The 24,048-nt window shown below is 41.2% G+C and overlaps 1 protein-coding gene across 1 annotated transcript in view; it reads right to left on the reverse strand.

Moving 5' to 3' along the window:
• The window catches only part of LOC117741361 (protein jagged-1), a 41,073-nt gene that overhangs the window by 11,522 nt on the left and 5,503 nt on the right, over positions 1-24,048 (reverse strand). The window contains exons 2-5 of the mRNA XM_034548362.1: positions 23,708-24,043; positions 7,147-7,204; positions 1,920-2,168; positions 420-480 (exon numbers count right to left, since the gene is read on the reverse strand). Of these exons, the coding sequence (XP_034404253.1) occupies positions 420-480; positions 1,920-2,168; positions 7,147-7,204; positions 23,708-24,043 (704 nt within the window). The remainder of the gene's footprint in view (positions 1-419; positions 481-1,919; positions 2,169-7,146; positions 7,205-23,707; positions 24,044-24,048) is intronic.

Consider the following 24,048-nt stretch of genomic DNA (forward strand, 5'->3'; position numbering starts at 1 on the left):
TGAGATTTCAGAGTGGAAATAGTCCATCGGTGCACTCTAGCACCGGCCTACGGCTGCACCATGCATGGCACATGGAATTCAAACTTTAATCCGGACTAAGGTTGAAAAACAACTTGATTTGAATATTGCATCGTGGCTGTGCACCAGAAAGAAAGTGGCATCTGTGAATGACTGGAGGAGGAGAGAAAGATTACAGGCTTCATATCAAGGTATTTAGTTTAAAATATTATTCTCCACTGTAGTGAATAGTTTAATTTAGCTACATTCTTGTGTCATATGGTAGTGATTGGATCTGCCTAATGTTACTTTGTCCATCATGGCATTGATTTTGAAATGACATATCATTCAGCCTTGGTGTCTGCTAGGCTGGTGCCTACAGTTAAAATAATTATATTTCATTAAGTGTTCCTTGGACTTACTTGCATTCTCCAGGTGCCGTGCAGGAGCCGTGGGCCTGATGACACCCCTGCCTGCACACCGCTGTAAACAAAACACAGACAACGTGAATCATTAGAGACTAGAGAAACAGTTAATATGAACAGAAGTGACGTTCAGTTGAGTCAGTGAGCATTAACATCTGCAATCTATACTGAATACATCTGGATCGCTGCCAGATAGGTTGACAGTACCTACATCACCTCAATATTTGACTGTGAGATTATTCACTTCTACAGTTCAGCTATTCCAATTTCCAGATGGAGAGCCCAAGAAAAAAAGAAACTCCCTTGACCTTGTCATGGCCAGTAACCTGCAGGTGGTAACAGAGGTACCGTGGCTAATTTTTCCAGACTTCCTGCTTCTCTGCAGCCCAATCAGCGACCTGCTGAGGAGGAAGTCACATTTAGTGAGACAGCGGCGGGATGGGCAAGGCCGCAGGATGTCCGTAAACTAGCTGCGTGTCCTTCTGGGTTCCAATGGTTTCCACTCTGGTTTCCTTCGTTCACTTTTACCATCGCAACACGAAGGCAGCACTCCGAGGTCACGTAGCGAGGTCATCCAGCTGATGAGTCACAGACGAGAGAATAATCCCCCTATACACACACTGAAGCTAACTGACGCGTATCTACTGATGTGCAGCAGAGTTTTAAGTGGCCAAAAGAGTTTTGGAAATTAAGGACACTCATGAGGCCGATCCTTTCTTGGTCAATGGGCAGTTTGAGATCTCCATGTTGATTCTAGTACTGTACATGCATGTGTATGAGAGACTCCAAAACAACACATCTAGTAATTAAAGCTCATGACACCGGTTCATCGGTCACGTTTATTTTGACAGAACTCACAATAACAGTTTTTAAAGGATTCAGAGGTCAGAATCTAAAAGGACAACAAGGACCCCCTCATGGAAAAACCTTATAACAAACCTTGGGGAGGATCACTACAGAGGAAACCCCCTCAAGGGATAGTAGGAAAATAAATGGAAAGCAAAAACATTTTCAGTTTTTTCTCACCAGTGGCCTCAAGTCATCCTGAGGAAAATATTAGCTGAATATTTTCAAGCAACAAACATTTCCCCAAACATGTACAGCATACGTACCATTTTAAATGAAACTCATGTATACCATGTGAAGCTTTGTCATGTAAATTAACTCAGACATTATTGTTTGTGGAACACATTGCTTTTCACTATCAGACATAAAGGCTTGATTGTTGTCTGTTACACATATTAAGCCATTTATTATGGTCAGATAACTCATTAACCAAGTGCACTACCATGCAATAATAATGATGATGCAGACTACAGTAAAGACAACGCTACTGCCAGCAGCTGGTTATCTGAGCTTAGCATAAGGACAGAAAACAGGGGAAACAGCTAGCTTGGCTCTGTCCAAAGGAAACACAATCTCTCTACCAGCACATTTAAAGCTCAGCAACTATAATGTATTTAATCTGGGCATTTCAATTTAAATGTCCTATCTTACCTTCTTTGCACTCTGGCCCCGTCCAGCCCTCCATGCAGACCTTGGAGCCGCTGGGGTCACAGTTGAAGTGACCGAAGAAGTCATCACGGGCCCTGCAGAACTTGTTGCAGAAAGGGCCGTAGTAATTTGAATCACAGCGGAAGCGAAGCCAGTAATCCAGACTGAGAGGCTGTCCGTGGTGACGGTACGTCTGCCACTGTTCACCAGGGTTCAACATGGAGGAGAGGAGGATCCGCTCAATCAACTGACCTGAGGGAGTGGGGAAGGAAAGATTTAGACAACACATTAGTTGATGTTCTGAGAGGAGAAATGCTCAAACTTGTAGTGGATCAAGCAATAAGCACACCGCTGACATTACGTTGTTGAACATCAAGCAACATTCATTGGGTGTAAAGTTTCTTGCCACCTGGCCAATATAAGTCCTTTATACACTCTCCTTTTAGCTCAACTCTTGAAAGAAATATCTGGCTTTCCTTTGCTAAATGTGAGTATGCTCTATATCAGCTATATAGAGCAAACTTTTTATGGAATTTAGAGTTTTTGCTGAAAACAGATTCCTGCTGCAGGAAACCACACTGATGAGCCTGTTTAGACCAGAACAGTTTAAGGTTTAGTTGTTTGTCGTAAAAAACTAAAACAATAATGAGATGCTAAAAGGAGCCGAGGGGAAATGCAGAGTGGGTTGGTAATTCTCTGTGGGTTTGTACCCCCTCAAACATTACATATAGTGCAGCTATAAAGTTGCCACTTGGCATTCACAGCTCTTTTAAGCAAGTAATCACATGACAATCTATGTCATTCCAGTCTATGTTCCCATTTACATAATAATGTGAAGCTGGCATTTGGTCCAGGTGAGTCCAGGTTCATACATCGGCATTAAGGTGCTTGACCAGACAGTAAGGATACATGAAGGGAACTGAAAAGTAGTCTCAGTATGAATACTGATGCAGACGAGGAGCAGACTATAGGACCAAAGAAAAGGGGTACGGGTCTGCAAAGAAGAAAGAGGGCAGCCTGAACATGAGATAGGGCCAACGAGCACTGGTGCTCCTGACTCCCGGAGGGGATTTCCCAGAGGCGCTGTTCTCCGCAACTTAGTTATTATCTCCTGTGGCAGGGTATTAACACACACAAAGCACTGATAATGTATGTGTATGTGTGTGTGTGTGTGTGTGTGTCTGTGTGTGTGTGACAGAGGCAAACAGAGTCAAAGAGGAAGAGAGGTAGCGCACACACATAGCAAACTGCCTGATGGGGAGATGAGATCACCTTTAGTTGGACACAAAGGAATGAAAACAGTGTCACATACTGGCTGCAGTGAATGTGTTTGTCCGTGTGCACAAAACATTTTTGTGCATGAGTGTGTGTGTTTAAGAGAGTAAGAGAGGATTGGGAACAGATCCGACGCTGAGCGCTGTGTTAGCTCAGCCGTTGTCCCGTTCCTCCACTGGCCCTCTGCCTGCAGTCAAATTGAGGGTTGAGTTTTCCAATCGCTCATTATGCTCCTGCAGTGCTTCGTGGGTTTTTCATTATTTATCTGACTCTGGCATGTCAAAGAGCTAATTTCATCGTCACCATAATGTCTCTGCCAGACAACAGCAGACGTGAGGATAGAAGAAGAAAAAAATTAACACATTATCAGCTGACACAGCGGGGAGAGTGTAAAACAGAGTGTATTTTCCTCTCTAATGTGATGGCACAACAACAAGTGAGCACCAGTAGAGAGGGAACAGCAAAAAGCTCAAATATTAGACGGCAAAAAGCTCAAATATTAGATGGCAAAAACCAGCAGCAACAAGAAGTACTGTTGAAATGACACTTTACTGAAAAGCAGAGACAATATAAGCAGCGGGTAGGGATTGTATCTGCAGGTAGCATAACACTTAAATCACTTAAATCACTTTCTCTGGCCTCCGGTGGCCTGCTGCTAGCTGTGAAGTGCCTGCCCTTTACAGTGACTGAGAAAAACACTGCAGGAGCCTAAACACTTCCTTTTGACTTGCTATTCCACATCACCAGAACCGACAAATCAATACAGTATATCTATGGAAGCCAATAGATCAGCTGGATGGTGTTTGTGTCTCCCTTATATTTTATTTATGTGAGTAATTCTCTGTTGCTGTTGTAATATGTTCAAATGGAACTGGATAAAAACACAAAGTCCGAACATGTGTCTTGAATCTTTATAGAAAAGTTGGTCTCGATTATGATTCTTCTATTGAATTTCACTTTCTCTCCAGCAAGGGTGGCAATGTTGTGGCTGTTGGTGCTCCATCAATACAGTTGAATCACACGGGTCAACACAGCCGCAAACCTGCACTCAAAATGACCCTAGAAATAAGCGACCAGAAGGAAGAACAGAGAGACAATCAAACTGCTGTTTTCTGAAGATAATTCTGGTTTATTAGAAAAGGTCAAAGTTGGAGGTTTTTGACCACTAGCAGAGCATTGATTTTATCTTGTGCACGCAGTCCGTTTTCACTCCTAAGTTGTCAAATACTTGGTCAGTGGTCATATGTGTCAAACTATGACACTCTATGTGGCTGCAGTTAGGCAGGAGTAAAGGAGGAAGTCAGGTGATGCTGTAGAAAGCGTGATACTCTATGAATGGAGGAGCTGGGGTTGGATGGATGGATGGGATACATGACTTTCTTCTGGGTGACCGGTAGTTGTTTCAATGATGAATTATTTAAAGTTACATTCGTTAGTTAACTTACTCAAAGTTAACTTATGTAGGTTAGATTAAATAATGTATGTTGCATTGCATATGTATCATAGCCTACTTAAATGTTTAATAAACACACTATTCTAACCCAAACCACCATCATTTATGCTTTTCCACTTATCAACCGTTCTCCGCCGTAGCAAAAACTCTAATAATAACTCTACATGGTCTTTAAATGCTGAGATCTGGAAACGTGGGGACATTGCTGAAAAGGAGTCAGACGGAGCAAGAAATACTAGAGATCAGGAAGGTTTAAAACAAACCTTCAGGGGCCCGTTTAACCATTTTTCCACATGCAAGTTGTGATTTGCTCATGGATTTACAACATGAAATAATTTCCTCTTGCTGATTTTGACAGTTTCTCTCCTCAAGACAAGTATCACAACGGTAATATACTGTATACGCTAATATGTTCTGTCCATCACATTTATATCAATGAAGTTAGATTATAATTGATCAGTTTGACAGCATCCAAAACAACATCCTCTAAAATGATGATAAAGTTGAATCAACAACTCACAAAAACTGAACATTAGTTTTATTGCGGTACTGTTGTACTATACTGCATTTATTTGAGCTAATAGTGTACCTAACAAACTGGGAACTGAGAATACATGCAAATAAAACAAAAATAAACAGTGCTCACACACCACTTGAAGTGGGCCCCACATTAGCCAAAGTTTTATGGGAGACAACAAGATATTATTGACCGACATCCTGGTTCAACCCACTTATTGTCGCTTTGTGTACACAGTTGTTGTGTGCAATGAGGGATTATTACCAACATTTCAAGTGCACTCACTTGTGGTTGATTTCCAAAAGGGCTTCAATAATCTGTTTGTTTACAATCTGAACAACTTGTGTTTCTTGCGTGTTCTCAGATCTAGCAATTACTTTGTTTAGTAACATTTTATCATAACCATTAAAAATGAGCAAAACTGTGGAAATAAGTTGTAAAACGGGAATCATACTTTAATAACTGAAGATCTGCCCCTGCACATTAACACAAGCGACATGTGATTTAAACAAACCTCAGTAAAGGTCATACTGTCGGTGCTCGTGGGACATCATATCTTGTCACTATTTCCAAGGACTGTTTCAGAAGGTACAGTTGTGCTCAGTAATCCTCTCTGATTAGCAGCAGGTCCTGATAAGTCCAGTCAGGCTGCTGCAGGACGCCTGTGTTTGGGCAGAGCTAAGCTGCTCGCCTAGTGAACGGCTTTAGATCCAATGTAAAGGCTGACAGGAGCTCAGGTGGAAACGACAGATAATGCAAACAAGATGTAAGAGCAGTGCTGGAGGGCAGAGGAAAGGAGAGGACAGGAAAGACGAACACAGAGAGGGAGAAGGACGGTTCCCAGTTTCTCATTATCTCCGCCATCTTTTGGATCTTTGGATACGACTGGCTGAGAGGAAGGTAGAGGATTGTAGGATGAAAGAGAGGACTGTGGTATGACAGGAATGAGGAAGGCACAGGAACATCTGTCTCCCACTATGTATGTGTGTGTATGTGTTGTGCTTTTTATATAATGCAGCTCACATTCCCGGTCATGGAGCTTTTCCTGATTATGAGGAGAAACAATAAAGAGGTGAGCAGGAAATTAAAGGATCTGGTTAAAAGACTTTCGAGGATATTTTGACATTGTTTCACCATGTTGAACAACGCATACTCGTAAATAAGCGCCTGTGATTTGTTTGCCTTGATGGAAATGTTGCTTGTTGACAATTTAATTTAAAAGGAAAAGTTTGTATAATTTTTCCATTAACCAAACCGCTTATCCTATTTAGGGTCGTGGGGGCGCTGGAGCCGATACCAGCTGACATTGGGCGATGGCGGACTACACCCTGGACAGGTCGACAGTTTATCACAGGGTACATAAAGAGGTAGATAGCCATTCACAATCACACCTAGGGACAACTTAGAGTCATCAATTAACCTAAGCTGCATGTCTTTGGACTGTGGAAGGAAGCCGGAGAACCCGGAGGAAACCCACGGGGAGAAGAGTGCAAACTCCACACAGAAGGCCAACCCGGGCCCCTCGTGCTGTGAGGCGACAGGGAAAGCCACTACACCACCATGTAGCCCAAAGTTAGTATTCTGCCTTACAAAACCTAAATACAGTTCTAAATATTTGGTCAACATTTAATTCATACAAGAGTTTCATATAAAAAGGTTTATGCCACAGAACTGTGTAATAAAAAACATTAATTAGGTGAGAATAAAACAAACAGCCGTGACTGCACTAATCTACAAGCAGATTGACCAAACATACATTGATGGCAGTATATGGTTTAATCTGCCATAGAGTCAGTTATAATCATCCAGAAAGGTATTACATTTGAGATTTTAAAACTTACATAGCTGTTACACACTTTGGCTAAGTAGCCTTCAAACTTCAAAAGATGCAGACTACGTCTAAGGAGGAGTCATATACGCATTCAACCATCGACACGTAGGTAGAAAGGCATACAGACACACAAACACACACACTGCAGCTTCACCTGATTCTGATGTGTCATTGTCATAGTCCAGAGCCTCCAACACCAAAGAGAAGGACTTCTGTGAAGAAAACACAGAGAGAATCTGTTTAACATCTGGTTGCCTAAAGGGCATCACTTTCTGTTCGTGGGTGTATCTTCTCTGTACCCAATTGAATCTACATAATGTCCTTCATACGCAATATAATAGAAGGATTCAAATAAAGGATTCAAATAAGCGGTGGAAGAAGTATAGAGATTTCTTACTTTATTACAAATATTAACTACTATATTAAAAGTATAGATTAAAGTGTTGTGACAGCCTTCATTACTTTAAGAAGGGCCTGCTGTGTGATTTTGCTCTTGCTTGCCTTTGTTGTCTCGCAGGTAACTAGTTGGTAGCAGCAAAAAGTAAAGGTGCTTACTATGTCAAATTTCAATATATTTGAGCACATATGTGAGCACAATTACGGTTGTCAACATGAAGCTAGTTTATAAAGCTTTACATCATATCTGTACAAATGGATCATATATTACAAACTCATTGGATGTTCGACAATGTTGATCTGAAATGTAAGTAGTAACTACAGCAGTGAAATAAATGAAGTGTAGTAGAAATATAAGATGAAAATGGAAATACTCATGTAAAGGATGATGACTTCAACACTGTTCTCAAATGCAGTCCTTAAATATACAGAGTTCATTGCACTGCTGTGGAAAGTGTTTGTGTTTCGATCGTTGCTTGAGCCTTGAAAAAAAAAGCAGAAGTGATCCAGTGGCTGAAGAAGTTAAGGCTGCAGCCGGCTGCTCATTCAAGAAAACCTCAACCTGCAGCCAGGCAGAGACAGACGGGCCGTCGGTTCAGTGTGGGGAGAGAGGACATTAAGAAAAACTGTGAAATTGCTTTTAGAGCAAGTATGAGGATCTTTGTGTCCTGTACTTCTGAATGCGGGTTAATCCTGGATCATCGGGGTTGTTGCCTGTAGCATTTACAGTCCATGTGACTCAATCTTGATCATTAATAAAAATGCAAGAAGAGGAGTCGGGCATAAGCTGGACATCTTCAAATGATGACTTTCAGCTCCCAGAGATATCACACTCGGGAGAGATAACAGAGGACAGGTGTTTTTTTCTTCTGCTTTTCTCTTTTCTAATACTTTAGCTCATCTTATAGACTAATGAATAATTCAGACCAACACTTTCTCCTACAACTCTCTGTCTCCATCCATCCATTCCGCCTTCTGGGAAACACACCAGCGTCTGTCATGCAAATCCCTCCACCGCGTGCATTGTGGGTAAAGTTCCTCCTAAAAGGCTACATGGATGTGTAGTCACGTCTTTGCTGCGAGAGCATAAAGGGGGAGAGGGGAGGGTGTGTGTGTGGGGGGGGGGGAGATAGATACTGTAGGCACAGGAGGTGAGTGAGGGATTTGGAGGGAGGTTAAAGGCAGGAGGTCGGCAGCAACGCTACCATTAGCAACAGGCGAAAAAGAGGCGACATGCCAGGAGGAGAAGAGAAGATGGAGGGTTGCAATGAAGGTGCAAACTATTAGGGGGAGGGGGGGGGGGATTGATGGAGTGGAAAACACTGAGTCAGGGATTTGCTTCAAGTGGAGGTACATCCAGTATCTGTACTGCAACAGATGAGGAGATGGGAGGAAAAGTGCCTGGACAGAAGGAGAAAATGACTGAGAAAAGGAGTAGAACATCTAATTATGTTGGGCGTATGTAAAGAAAAAGGTCAAAGAAAGGTAGAGGAGAAATGCAACCGTGACAGCTGTGGTGGAGTAACGATTCGTGAGACTCCTGTGGTTTGTCAGATTTTCAGATATGAAGAACAAATAGGTCGGAGGAAGGTGAAACAAAAGGATGGCGAGATACAAGAGAGATCCCAAAAGAAACAAGAGGTGATAAGATAAAAAGAAAGGTTGAAGGGGAAGAACGAACATACACACACACACACACACACAGAAGTCATGGAGCTAATGAGATGTGCTGGGTTGCAGAGGCCTCGCAGCCGCTTCATTAAGGCCGACAGATAGCAGGTCGCCCACAGATAGACCAGCTGGAGTCTCACCTGAAGCAATGTTTAGTATTCATGATTTACATCTTTATACTGTGAGATCCTGCAGTCCATTATGATCATATTAGTTCTACAGAATCCAAGGTTTAAGAAGTATTCCGATACTTGCATGCCTTGTGTATCAGAAGTAAAATATTTTACTGTTGTAGCTGTTTCAACCACTCCATAAATAATCAATGTCCAATGGTTCCCAGCCTAAGGGTTGGGTCCCTCCACTGGGTCAAAACATAAATCTGAAGGGTCGTGATAACGACAAATGTGGTATAAGAAAAAATTTGCATAGATTTGTGAAACTTTACTCTTTTTTTTGGAAATGTATAATTTGACCTCTTTGGGCCTCAAGGAATTATTAAATCTAATAATTAGAAATATTTAAATCAAAAACATCTCTTTGGTAGAACTGATAACAACTCATATACAGTACATCTAAATTGTGAGGGACCCAACTAGAAAATACTTTCAGGTCAATACACTGGTTCAATCTTTAAGAGCCGGCCTATTATGCTCATTAAGCATTTCGCACAATATCAATCTCTTCCTTGTAAAAACCTGGCTGGCGCCTCAAATACCCTGCAAAATCGTAAACTATCCTCTTTCTAACTCCACACACGCATGATTTTATTTTTTATTTTCAAATCTGTAGTCTTAAGCTTGTCGCAAAACTGCTGTATGAGTCGGAGCGATTTCTTTTTATCTATGATGAATTGGCCTCTACAACAAAATGCACAAACAGCATTATCTCACTGTTGGCCTGCTCACAGACCTCTTATCATCTTTCCAATCGCCCTCCTTCTTCCCCCGCCCTTCCTTCCATGCACCGTATGCACCGCTCCCTCTTTCTGCCCGCTACCAACTGCTATGTCAGGTTAAGACCTGTGGGAAGTCCAGAGCCTTTCGCTTTTCTTTTGTTCTCTCTCATTCAGCCCCCCTCACACCTTAACTTCTGCACCCACAAGTGCACACAGACAGGTAAGTTATGATATTGTCATTGAAACAGGAAGGGCGTATCCATGGTAAGCCCTGTTGCTCAGGTTGGAGGTTCTGCATGGCAACCCAGAGGGGTCCAATTAACCATGGTTACCAAGTTAAACTCACAACAACAGCCTCTGATAAGACTGAGAATGCGTGAGTAAAAAGATTAAAAGAATCATCCACAATAAACCCTTCCTGACAACCTTTCCAAAACACACACACATCCACACGGACACTAAAACAATTGGTTTTGCAATCACTAACATCAGAGAGAACTGTGGCCATTAGAGGCCAAGCAAAGGCAAAGTGAACAAGTACAGAGAGGAAGATGTATACAGTAAACAAGCTGATAACATCAAAGTCCACGATGGAGGGATATTTTTACCTCAGTCTAACTAATTTGCTGTGATATTTGGGCCATTTGTGGGGATAATGGCCAAAGTGATAACAGCAGGGAAATAACATCATGGGAACGTGCGTGCTGTATGGGGTCTGTGTGTGTGTGTGTGTGTGTGTGTGTGTGTGTGTGTGTGTGTGTGTGTGTGTGTGTGTGTGTGTGTGTGTGAGTGTGTGTGTGTGTGTGTGTGTGTGTGTGGAGGGTTAATTAGCGACAACATGGAGGTTTGGTCCAGCATCGGACAAAAGTCCCTTTTAAAAACAACATTGTTACATTTATTATTATGTCTTTTTCACAGTTTAGAGCTAAAATGGGCCTGTAGTAAAGTAAAGTACAATTTGAATTTTAAAAATCTTTAGAAATTGAGGATGAATAACTCTGGTTATTCATTCAGGCCACTAACGAATAGGTCAGTTGGTCACACTTTTTTTTCCAACCAGACTCATACTTTAACCTTTTAAACCCCACGGCACCCAATTGGGGGGCAATTTACACATTATAGTTAGACTGTGTAAAACCTTACAATAAACATGAGCAAATATATTGATGTTATACATCAAATTAAACAAGAGAACTTGGGCTACATGAATCAGTAAGCCGTTTCCACACAACTCAAACACCAACTGAAAGAATTATGAAAATATCATAATCATAATTTTGTCAGGAGTCAGCCCACTCAGCACGTTTCCGGAACTAGCAACCCGCAGCTCGGTGCTATCAGATAGCAAAAAGCAAGACGACTCCACACAGGTTCTAAATATCTTTTCTAAATCCTTCTGCACCAAAGCATTACCAAGATATGAGCCAAAGAACACAGCAAAATGACAGTCACAAATGTTGCTTATCTTTGGCTTTAAAAAAAAAAGAAAGAATTGTTCTTCTTCTAATCAACAAAGACTGCTATATTTGGATGTATTGGACACCATAAGTAATATACAAGTGAAATATATGGTTTGGTACATGAGAAAATTCAAATTGCCCAAATGCCCATTTCGCCTAATTTATCTGTACTAAAACCTCTCTAACTTTGTTCTGCTTTACTTTTTCAAAGTCAAACTTTGCAGAGAGACTGGTCCCATATTGTGCTATGATCTCTGTGGTGTTTAACCTTTGCCGTGCATCCTTCCAAGAGATAATCATCCTGAAAGTGCTTTTTCTTTTTATTTACTCTTAACCAGTAACAAATATAATACTATTTACACATCTTAACAAAAGCACACATGGTTTGCCTTTATTATAACACCAACATTATTCAAATAGCCTTTGTGGTTGCAGAGATACACCCTTTTTAGATTGGGTATGTTATTTCGAGCAGAAACCTAGAAAATAGCTTGTTCTAATCTCTAAATGGATATTACCAACCTTCATCACAACAACCTTGCTAGCCTCAGAGCCCTCTTGTTTCTTTTTTGTTTCCAAATGAAAAGTATTTATTGACCATTTCCACAGAAGACAATTTGACTTGTCAAGCGCCAGTGGAACTAATAACATTACTGATGTGCTTCGTTCCAGCAATCAAGACCATGCAATACAGACAATATATATAATTAGTTAATTATACATGTGTTTCGCAAATCAAAAAGGGTTCCTGCGATAAAGTATCCAACGTGATTTTGCCACACTGAAAAGATGGGGGACAGTGGATTCAACTCTGGTGCAGCTATAGCTTGTTTAACTATTTAATGTGGAAATATATATTTTTATAGCACTTTTTTTGTCTGTTTCCTTTTCTCTCCATCTAAACTGTTTCCACTCAGAGGGCTCCTAGAAACAACCACATAAACCACATTTTTAATCAGTTCTCACTGTGATTGTTGCCAGTTATGACATGTGCAGATGGTCTGCGCCAGGTATGGCCGGAGAGAACAGGGGTTTCCAAAAAAACAATACATCAAAACAAGAGTGTTAGTCCTGATGAAGAACCGTCCCTCCCTTCAGGCTGCAGGCCGTCTGGTTGTCTGGTTGTCTGGTTGTCTGGTTGTCTGGTTGTCTGTCCCTTTGCCTCCAGCCTCACATTAGTCTAACAGCAGTAAAGCTCCGGATTAGATGCTAATTCAAACAACTGTGCAGACATTTGTGATGGCATGTCAAATGTTATTTAATGAAGGTTTATAAACTTCTACCACTGCCTCTGTCACTCCTCCAGTTTCTCAGCCTGACCCCTTACTCTCTATCCCCCTCACCTCACCCCCCTCCCCAATCGGTGCCCCTCTCTCCCCCTTCTCCCCTTTGCCATCCCTCCATCTCTCTTGCTCTCTCTCTCAGACATGGGCAGGGTAGGATATCCCGACAAAGCCAGGCTGTACAAACACAGCTCTACGACAGGAAGAACTCCCAGCCCTGAGAGAGGAATTTCCCCTCAGAGCTCACACACTAATGCATACACACTTACACACGCACACACAATTCAGACACACACAGGCATCCAATATTACCCAGCTAGATTCCTAATCTTTATTTTTCGATATACAATATTTTCATTCAGCCCTGAAAATATTAGTTTACATGCTACTATGGAGATTGTAGTAAACAAAATGTGCCATTTATCATTCTAGACAACAGGATTTGGTGCTTCAATCATTTAAAATTAACTTCCAGCTATGGAGCTTAAAAACTGAATGGGTAACACTATATTTTTTCTTGTAAATACATTTGTATTTTTTTTTTCAAACTATGAAGAAGATAGGCACGGTGTTGTGTTATTTCAGTTAATTGTGCTGAATTTTAAATTAGCTCTTTATTTCTAGAAAAAACTTAACTCGTAAAACCTAAAAAAACTGATTTTGTTGGCCACTTGGGGGCAGTGGAAATAGCATGCCCTATAATGAACTTGAAGGTTTGTATTACAAATTTGTTAGCAAACAGCTGCTTATTCACACATCAAGTAGTTGCAGAGCAGCATTAGCAGTCATTTCTTCCTTGTGTACACCTGGTGAATGCAATATTTCACTCTCTTTCAACTCCATTTTTGGTCTCCACCAAGTTCTGAGGGAAATATCTTTCCTCTTTAGCTGCTAAATGCTGCACTGAGTTCACCAGCTAGCTGCTAATTGTGTGTGTCTGCTGATTGGAGCTGAGCAGGTATAGTGAACAAAGTGTTTCTTCTTTTATAACAGGCGGTAAGAGTGACGCAAAACAGTAAAGTTGCAGCTAAACAATGAGTTGAAACTCACAAAGCTTCATAAAACCAAGAGGAGCTACAGATTCAAGTGATGATCTTGATAAACCATTAATTAGCTGTATTTTGTACATGTCTGATAATCTTTTAATCTTTTATTTATTTTGGCCAGTTACGGGTCTCTTTAGCTAATCAAACAGCATCAATTCTAATATTTAATTGACTGCCACACACAACGCTCATCTCACAGGTCCAAACTCAGAAGCATGTAAAGTCTACAGTAATTAATCAAATGCACTTAAGCCTTTGTGTACATATCAAACATATGTGAAAACATCAATGTGGTCAAACAGCATCATCAAAATATGTTTACGCATACACATAAAGGTAGACTAAATGACTATTAAATACTCACTGTAGCAACAAATTAAAATAACAGAAAATGTTTCACACAACTTTTCTTATTCATAATCTGCAGGTGAGCATTTGTCAATTGTGTGCACCTGCCAACTCTCACTCTTAGCATCAGAGAGCTCAAGTAATTACAGACTTGCACATTTACAAACACAATAGACCACACACACACATACACACACACACACACACACACAAGCACACGCAAACATGCAAACGGTTGTCATGGCAGCAGCTGTGCCTGAAGCCGATTGGATGGTTAACACCTCACCTGCACCGCAAATTAGTGCTGGAGGTAACCACAGTAACAATAGCATTACTATTCCAGTGGCAAAGCTCATACAGTAGATATAGAACCATGTTGTCAGTTTCATGTTATGTATATTGAAGTGAGAGAATGATGCAAACAGACTGAAGAATACAATAAAATGTTGTCTGGACACTAAGGCTCCCCTCACAAGTAGCCTTGTGTCAATCGATTCTTTGCCTACAATAACTCAACAAATTAATGACTTTGTATCAAGGAGTGTCCAGTGCAGAGGAGAGCGAGACAGACGGGACTTTAGGGTATTATCCACCTCTCTGCCCTCAGGTGAAAAACACACACATGAGATGTGGAATCAGACCCCCGGTGTGCAGCCGTGCAACCCACCCTGCTCCCATGACCCCGTCCCTATAATTAAATGTCTCATTCTTGACGTCTCTTTTGTTTTTCTTTCATTCTGGACATAATTAGTCACCTACATCTTCCGCACTTCACCCTCACTGACCCACCACTAGATACCATCTTCATCATCATCTCCCCGTCTTCCTTCAAACTCTACGTACCCAGTAGTTGAAGAAGTACTCAGAGGCTTTAATTATAATGTAAAAGAAACACAACTTCCATTACAAGTCGGGCCCACCCAAATAATCACACAACATATTTGAGCGGTCGTGAAATGATAAAGTGGTCGTGAAGATTACATTTCAAACTTCTGCAGCACACATCTCTATTTACCTTTGGACTTTCCTCCTAATCTTTTCGTTGTGAACTATTGGATAATCTGACATCTTTAAATTGGGTATCTTCTGGTTTAGTTTGTTCCTTGTAGTGTGTTACTTGTCTGTTGTGCTCTGTGGTCTGTGTCTATTGTTGTCTGTATGCATTTTTGGTGGCAGATGAGTTTCCCCACTGGGGATTAATAAAGTTTTCTAATCTAATCTAATCTAAATCATGAACAGTACCCTGACCTTAATCGTTTATTATTGTAACCATGACGATGATTCCCTAACCTTTACAAAGTACGTATTTCAACCCAAACTATGATCTTTTAATAAACCGCCAAACTTTAAGCAGAGTTGTCATATCCTTAAATTGTCAGAAAAAAAAACAATTATATGTTGTTCTAAAGACAACAAGATATATATTATTGATTTTCATTTTGAGGACCTGTTGTCTGAAACATTTAGAGAGGATATCCCACTCTGGTGGAACTGCACATCAGAAGCTTCTTTAAAGAGTGCTTAGTTAATGTTAAAGTAACTAGTAGCTGTCAAAGCTGATAAATGTACTGAAGTACAAAGTACAATATTTCCCTGTAGTGGAGTAGAAGATTAAAGTAAATATAGAGTAAATCCCTTAGTTAGTTTCCACCAGTGTCTGTCGGTCACATTCTTGCTGAGTTAATTGACTTAAACTAAACTATGCTGTGGAACAACAGAGGCCTCTCAACATGCCGTACCCTCATCCGCCATGTCGTCCTGCCCCATCTCCAACCGGTCCTCCTCATTATCTCTCCCCTCCTTCACCTCCTGCGGCATATATGACCCTCTCAACAGGGTGGGTAAGATGTTATGACAGACACCCATTTGCACCCCCACCCAAAACACCTGTGCCCCATTCTGAGATCGCCCACTAAACCCTCTCGACTCTCACTTCCTTCTTCTTCCCCACTCAGTCTCTCCTCCAAAGCGCTTAAATCAACTTTCCCCTTTGGCTCATTAATCTCAACTCTTTACATCTTCCACCCCTCCCTCACATCCCCCAGTGCAGCCCAGACCTATTGCTCTCATCCCCTCCAAACCCCCCCTTCTCCGACTTCCACAGGAAATTACCATGTCTGGACACTTCACATCCACGACTGGATTTTCAGAGAGGCATTTTGAGTGAGAAAATAGTCTGGGAGTGGTGTGTGTCTGCACAGGATAGAGTGTGTTCACAGTGTGTGTGCTCGCCTCTCTAGAGTCTTAAGAAACAAATAGCAGGAATTTTACATTTAAAGGGATCTCATGATGGTCATGTGGCTATTTTTGACTGTCTGAGCCAATGAGTGAAATGCAAACTCTACAATCCATATTATTATTTTTTTGAAGGATGCGCAACAATTTTCTATGACAACCTAAACTTGTTGGTCTCAAATTGACATCGGAGAAAAATAGGGAGATAAATATTAGAGAACAACAGTGGAATGAGAGTAATTTGTCTGGAAACACTGTTTGGTTTAAATAAGTAAGTAGATATCAACTGCAACCAACGATTATTTTCATCATCAAATAATCCATCTGCTTTCCCGGCGACCTGTCAGACTTAATTATAATGAGCAATACATCTTTACGCTTGTCGCTAGCTATCGCCAAGGAAACTATTCTCCTAATTGGGAATTTAGTCATTTCAGTCTCTGTCAGAATAATAAAAATGTTGAAAGTGATATTTATAAATGTTTTGTTTTGTTCAACCAACTAGTAGATAGATGGATAATTACAGAATAGCTTTTAAATGGGCTATTGTATTTCACTTCAGTACATGAGGAAGATGTGTATCTCAGTGGACAGGAATGACAGCGGAGGAGAGGCATCATGAGGGTTGACATCATTACTGAGGACTCTGGACAGAATATGTTTCATGGTGTGCCGGCTCAATGAAATGGTTGTGGTTCCTCCTGTCAAGCTTTGGGCAACACAAGAAAACACGAAGAGAGAAGAGGGAGGATCTATGACAGCTATACTATATCTCTGCCTGCTCAGTGTAATTCACCGGGACGTGATGTAGCTGAACATCAGTGGAGGGCAGTGACACAGAGAACAAAGGATTTACAATGAGAGAGGGAGCGCGTAAGAGGGTGTGTGTGGGAGATGTTGGAGGTGGAGGAAGAAGGGTGATGAGATATGACAAGAAGAGAAAGAGATCGATGGCGAAGGAAGTCAACTTTCTGCTGTGATTACATCCGTGTAGCCCTTTGTATATGTATACCATACCTTCAATGACACACAATGACATCCAGAGACTGTAATTTCACTGAGATCTTGTAAATCAAGGTACCTCTTCCTCTTTTCTCTCCTAATAAAGAAACTCCCACCCTCAATCCAATTTGCACACAAATGAAATCATTAAAACACGCTTCCCTTGAGACGTTTACCCCTCGAGTTATTAACTTATCTCTGAAAAACACAAGCTCCAGATCCCAAAAGAATTAACCTTCTTTGTGTTTTGTGTGTTGCTGGCTGATGAATTCCTGATATGTGTGTTTGGGGGTAGACTTAAAGTGTGTGTGTGTGTGTGTGTGTGTGTGTGTGTGTGTGTGTGTACAAACGCTGTGCACAACAGTATCAGCGTACATGCAGGTATGCAAGGCTGCGTAGGAGAGTCAATTAGGGGACAAAAGAGAAGAGAGCACAAACGACAGGAGGAGAAAGAGTGAAAGAGAGACTCTGGAAAGAAAGAAAGCTCCAACTATCCTCCTCTCCTTTCGTTTCCCTTCACTGACTCCCTCCTGTTCGGCTCCCACACAGCAGGAATGCACAGGTTACACATGTGTGTGAGAGAGAGTGTGTGTGTGTGTCTGATATGATCAAGTCTCTTCTCATCAGTTTCAGTGATTGAAGGTAACTACATTAAATCAAGTACTATATTGAACTGGTATATTGTGTGTTTTACTCCATTTACCTGACAACTATAGTTAGGCCTACTGGTTACTTTTAGATTAACATTTTACATTTCAAGTTAAATTTGAACATTTTGGTAAAAATGCTTATTTGCCATCTTGCATAGAGTTAAATGAAAAGATTGAAGCCTCTCTCTTGCTGAAGCTACAGCCAGAAGGCGGGTTGCTTAGCATTACAACTGGCAACAAAATCCACCTATCGCTCATCTAATCAGTAACTCAACACATTATATATCATTTGTTTAATCTCAATAAAAAGGCGCCGGCTTATTTATTGTCTCTGAATTTATCTAACCTACATAGGGCTGTTTATGAGATGTTAGCACCTCCACCAAAGAGAGCATTTCCTTCCAAACATATCAGATGATTAAATCTAAACAGTTTGAAACTTAATTAAAGTGTCAATCTACAAGGTTTTCATTTTTTTTTAAAGTCTATTAAGTCATTATCAAACATTAAAGGAGGTAACACAATGGTGATTGAGCCTATGGACCATTGATGAAAGTATCGCAATGATTATATACAGTATGTGTAGTTTTACGAAGCGGATGTCTGCTAATTTAAACCGACTGAAAACCGACTGAAACACGAGTTGACTTTTATTATGAAGTGTCAGTCACATGCAATGTGTTTGTTATAATTCATAAAAACAGCAACGGCTTAAACATATCTTTATATTTTTTCTACCCCATTAATCATCTCACAACCGCTCAGATTTGCCACTTTGCAGGGAACAACTACACTAAATTAGTGAACCATAAAAAAAGTAATAAAAGATTGCTTCACCTCAACCGTCTACAGAAGTGAATCACTTACAATATGCACTGATGCATCAGTTTGAACAATATCATAATATACAATAATACACCAGTCAGTCATAGGGGCCGTTTCTGATACTTTTAATAATATTTAGCTGATAATATTTCCGTACTTTTACTGAAGTGGGATTTTTTAAATCTTTTTTATTTATATTTCTTAAGAAACACAAGGAAAGAAGATTAACAGTAGAGCAGACCGACCGGAAGACTCACAGCAGCTACACCTGAACCTATTTGCATGATGACCGCACTTTGCATGTTGAACTCAGAGAATTTTACTCAGAAGGAAGTGCTTTGTTCACCTAAATGCAAGTTAGCTTGTTTGGTTTACACTTCATATGTCGAGGTTCCCAGTGATCTGCATCTAACACGTCTGCCTCCAACACAACACCAATGAAGGGAATGTGATCTGTGGGGCTCAAAGCGTCAACGAATCGCAGTGGAACAAACTCAACCACAATGTCTTTTCAGAAACAATGATACTCTACAGACCGAGACCTGTAGTTCCAACGAAAACTGTCCACATAAAGCTGAAGTGAATTCAACATTTGATGAGTTATTATGGATTGCAGTTTTTAAAACGGGATGTTATACTGGTATAGTGTCATCCACTTTGCGTATGGATAACAAACATCAGAACAAAATGATGAATGTATTGACTGTATTTCTCTTCTTCATGTTCATGTGTTTCATGAAATTAGCATTTGGCTCAGAAGGTGATGAACACAAATATATATGATACATTTGATGACAAGGGACACTTGACACACACACACAAACACACAGACAATAGTGCACACACTCAGTCCAATGTGAGTCTCTCGCAGCAATAGTCAGCTGGCCTCTCGCAGTGAAGCTGACCATGGATGAGTTTTAAAACTTGACATGAGGAATATAAACGGTGGGGACTTCACTCCATTCATTTCACCGTAACAGTATTTCTATATCGCCTATCATATTGTCATTTGTAAAAAGTCCTTTAACAAAAGAGCAGGCCTTAACCAGAGCTTGATGAACTACTTCTGAAGGACAAAGGTGCAGGAAACATCAGATTTAGTTCCCACAATGTCTGGTAAGCCGTTGCCTTGCGCAGAATCTAGACATAAAGAGGAATAAGCACCGCATGGTCATTAGCTTTGTACTGTGTACCTGCCAGCTTACCTTCTCTTTAACTTCCCATTCATCCTCCTGATTCAGTTACTGACTTGTTATCACTTTTATCAGATTAACAAACTGAGCAAACTCTCTTTGCTCCGTTCCCCACGTCATCCAACAGTAAAACCAGCAGCAGAGCGAGAGCTTAAAGAAGGGACCTTACATTTATGAAATTTCTCCCGTCTCAGCGGAGGCACAGCAGCTAAAACAGACCAGACATCTGAATGTCTGTGATTCTATCGCTGGGGTCAAAATTAAGCCCTGACCCTCAAAGTGTCTGTAAGATTGCTGATAGCCAGGAGGCAGACACATATAAAATCGACAAATCTGTAAAACTCCACAAAGAATCACACAAAAGCACCATATTGTATTTACCAGAGATGTGTTTGTCAGTTTCAAAGTCATTCATCACGAGAAAAGCATTAAAAACAACTAATAAAATGACTAATTGACAAAGAGGGGGCAGCTTTAGTGACCTATCTGTAAAATTCATCCACTCAACGCTTGAGGCTACTCTCATGTCTGCATGTAAAGGAGACTACGGAGCCCGGGCTGCGAGGTGGCTAGCTGAGCTTATCATTAAGACTGGAAATAGGAGCAACAGCTAGCCAGTCTAAATTTAAACTCTGGACAGAGCTTGGCTGGCTGTTTACTGCTGTCTTGGCTGACCGGCAGCTGGCTCTCGCTTCACACCGTTGCACAGACATGAAAGTTATGCCAATCATCTCGTCTAACTCTCAGCAACAAAGAAAATGAGCAAATATTTGTAACCAGAGCAACACAGCACAGCACAGACTTACAGCAGCCTAAACCCCCCCCCCCCCCCCCCCCCCCCTCCTCCTCTCCTGCAATGTGGATGACATTATACGCAAAACAAACAAATTACAACTTTGCTTACATTCATACACACATGCAACTGCACACATTTCCCTGAAGAGATTAGTGGGAGAAAGAACAAGTGAGGGAGGGCAGGGAACAGAAAGAGCTCACCTTTCCTCATAATGACTACGCTCACCTGTTTATCCCCTCACCTGGGCAGGGGGGTCGCTCTCCCTCATCCCTCCATCCCTCCCTCTACCTCTCATTGATGGTCATGTAGATAAAGGGAGTCTTTCAGCCCAAACTCTCTCTCTCTCTCTGTCTCTCTCCCTCTCTCTCTCTCACCCTCTTCCCCTCTCTCTTTCTCTCCCCCCTTTCCCGCTTTCACCCTCTCCCCCTCTCTCTTTCTCTACCCCATTTCCCTCTCCCCCTCTCTCTCCACCCCCCCCTGCAGCCCAGCCCTGAAACTGATCCAGGTAGACTTTCGGATGGAGAACTTTCTCACACTCCTTTACCTGCCAATCACACACCTCTCCAACATACAGGAGAAACAGTGTGGCGCACACACACTGTATGCATGCAGCGCACACGCTGTATGCATGCAGCGTGTGCGCTGTATACGCTGTATGCATACAGCACACGCAGAAGCAAACTGTACACAGCTAAGGGAAGATAATTGGCTCTGGGAAAGAGAGTCTCACAGGTAAATGGGCTGATACTAATCGAGAAGAAGAAACCTAAGCCAACTGTGTGTTACACTTGTGTGTGTGTGTGTGTGTGTGTGTGTTTTCATGGCAGCGTGGATACATTAGGCGTGTGTGTGTGTGGCGTGCTGAAGCAGAAACATTATTTCACTGCAAAATGAATCAAATCAGAGCCACGAGGCCTTTTGTTGCAATTTCTGTTGTACTTTCATGATGAGAAAGAAGTCAACCATGCTGAGAGCGATCAAAGGCTAAAAGAAAGAAAAGACTGCAGGAGGAAACACTAAGAAGCAAACAAAACCTCTGCAATCCCCAGAATAATTGTGGCTCACTCCTTCTTGTCCCTGCCAAGTCGCTTTAAAGGGATTCCCTCTAACTCTAGTGTTATTGATAGACAAGTATTAATTGCAGAAATAAAGAGTCCGGTAAAGAAGCCACTATGGTGAGGATGGAGGGATGGACTGATGGATTTTTTTACTTTAAGAGAACCACATTTTCAAGTTAGAGAGACTCAAATCTGTGATTATTTGGGGCATTTTAGCGATTATCAAACTAGTTAATTGATTAATGATTTTAGTTCTAATGCATAACAATGTGCGTAAATTATGAATAAATAACATTAAAGAACAATGTAGAAATAATCTATTATATGGGCTATGGCTGTCACAATACCACATTTTAACTCCATGATTATTATGTTCAAAATAATTCACAATAATTATATTATAGCCATGTCCATACATGTTATACATTTTTTTATTCTCAGTATCAGTCAAATTTGTCTTTAACTTTGTGTATTGTGCGTTTTGCCTCCCTTTTTTTTGCAAATTAATTGAACGGAGCTGGAGAGAGTCTGTTGCCGTAAGTGTAAAGCACAAATGTTCCTTTTTTAAATATCACATTAATAGCACTACTAATTAATACGGGTTGAAAGAGAGAGAGAGGGGGGGGGGGCTTGAGGAGGAGAGAAAGGTAGATTGAATGATTGATTTGTGTATCTCGGCCACACTCGCCGACTGTGGTGCTTATGGAAGATTAATTTGTCTGCTCTTTAATGAGGACACAAGAAGAAGCAGCCAGCAGCGTGATGTTTGCTCGATGGTCGAAGGTTTTCAGTGTAGAAAGTTCAGGATCGTCATAGGAAAGAAGGGAGAAAGAGAACAGAAATACCCAGAGGAAGAAACATACGTGACTCTGAGAAGATCAAGGAATGAGAAACCTTACAGCACATATAAATAGCAAACTACACTTGAGATTCTATAATGTCATGGAGTAATTACTTTTATCATCTATCACTGTAATCATATTGATTTTTTTATTGTTTATATTTGTGAATCCAAGAAAATATATAGCTGAAGAGTTAAAGCATGTCATTTGGTCATCAACTCATTGAGATAACATCTGAAGGGTTTGTGTCTTTTGACATTTTAAAAGAAAGTTGAATGATGATATGATCCCTTGACACGGTTATGACCTTAGGGACCAAAGAGTTAGTTCACCCAAAGATTGTTCAATGTGAATGATTTGTCTGAAGACGAGAAAATGCCGTTTTTCCCGGCACAGTGGTGCTTTGAGCTAAATACCAAACCATGCTCACACGTTGAGGCTAACAGGCACAATGTGTTCAATGGCCACCATCTCTGTTTAGAGATGGTGAGATTTACAGATGAGGCTGATGGGAATGTGATTAGTTTTGCAGCTAAACTATTACAGCTGTATGAGGACATATATGATATTTCAGTAAATTGTGTTCATTCTTTGTGGTGGTGGTCTTTGTTTTTGGCAAGTTGGCCCACCTCTGCTACAATTTGATCAAAAATGTGGTTGTCACTATATGAATCAAGGCAATCACTAAATAAATCTAATTTCTCCATGAATGATTTCTGAAATGTGACTTTCTATTCCAGTCCAATGGGACAGGTGGACATTAACTCTACAAGGGTATTGTTCCGTACCGAAACAAATAGTGTGATATACCATATACATTTAAAAAAGGTGCTCTGGTTAAGATGTTTTTTTTCCATCCGTCCCCAGAGAAGGACAGAAAAGGTGTAAAAGCATGTGAGTCCGAACTCTGAGTGTCATTGTTATTCATCTCTAGCTTCAGTTTGAGTGTATTGTACTTAGCTTAGCCTGTTCCCTTGGTAACCATACTGATAACCAGCACTGCCCCTGTACTTACTGGCCACGCGTATTTGAAGGGAATGACAATGTGTCCATTAGTCCCGTCCTCTTCTCCTCCTCTTCCTCCTCCATCGTGTCCTCGGTGGTGGAGCGTCTGGGAGTTTCCACCCAGGATCCCTGTGCTGCCCAACCCGAAGGTGCAAGCTCCGGTTGGGATGACCCGGGCCTGGTACTCCTTGAGGCAGGCCTTGAAGAAAGTGTCACATTGGTCCCTGGCAGAGCAGCGATGCCCGCTGCTGGCCTGGAGGTCGCAGCAGTCTCCACTCTGCAGAAGTCCGAGGGGGTTCTCGAAGTAAATGATCTGAAGCTCGAACATACCGACTGCACACACAGCCTGAG

Source organism: Cyclopterus lumpus, chromosome 13 (genome assembly GCF_009769545.1).
Source record: "Cyclopterus lumpus isolate fCycLum1 chromosome 13, fCycLum1.pri, whole genome shotgun sequence".
NCBI classification, from domain to species: domain Eukaryota; kingdom Metazoa; phylum Chordata; class Actinopteri; order Perciformes; family Cyclopteridae; genus Cyclopterus; species Cyclopterus lumpus.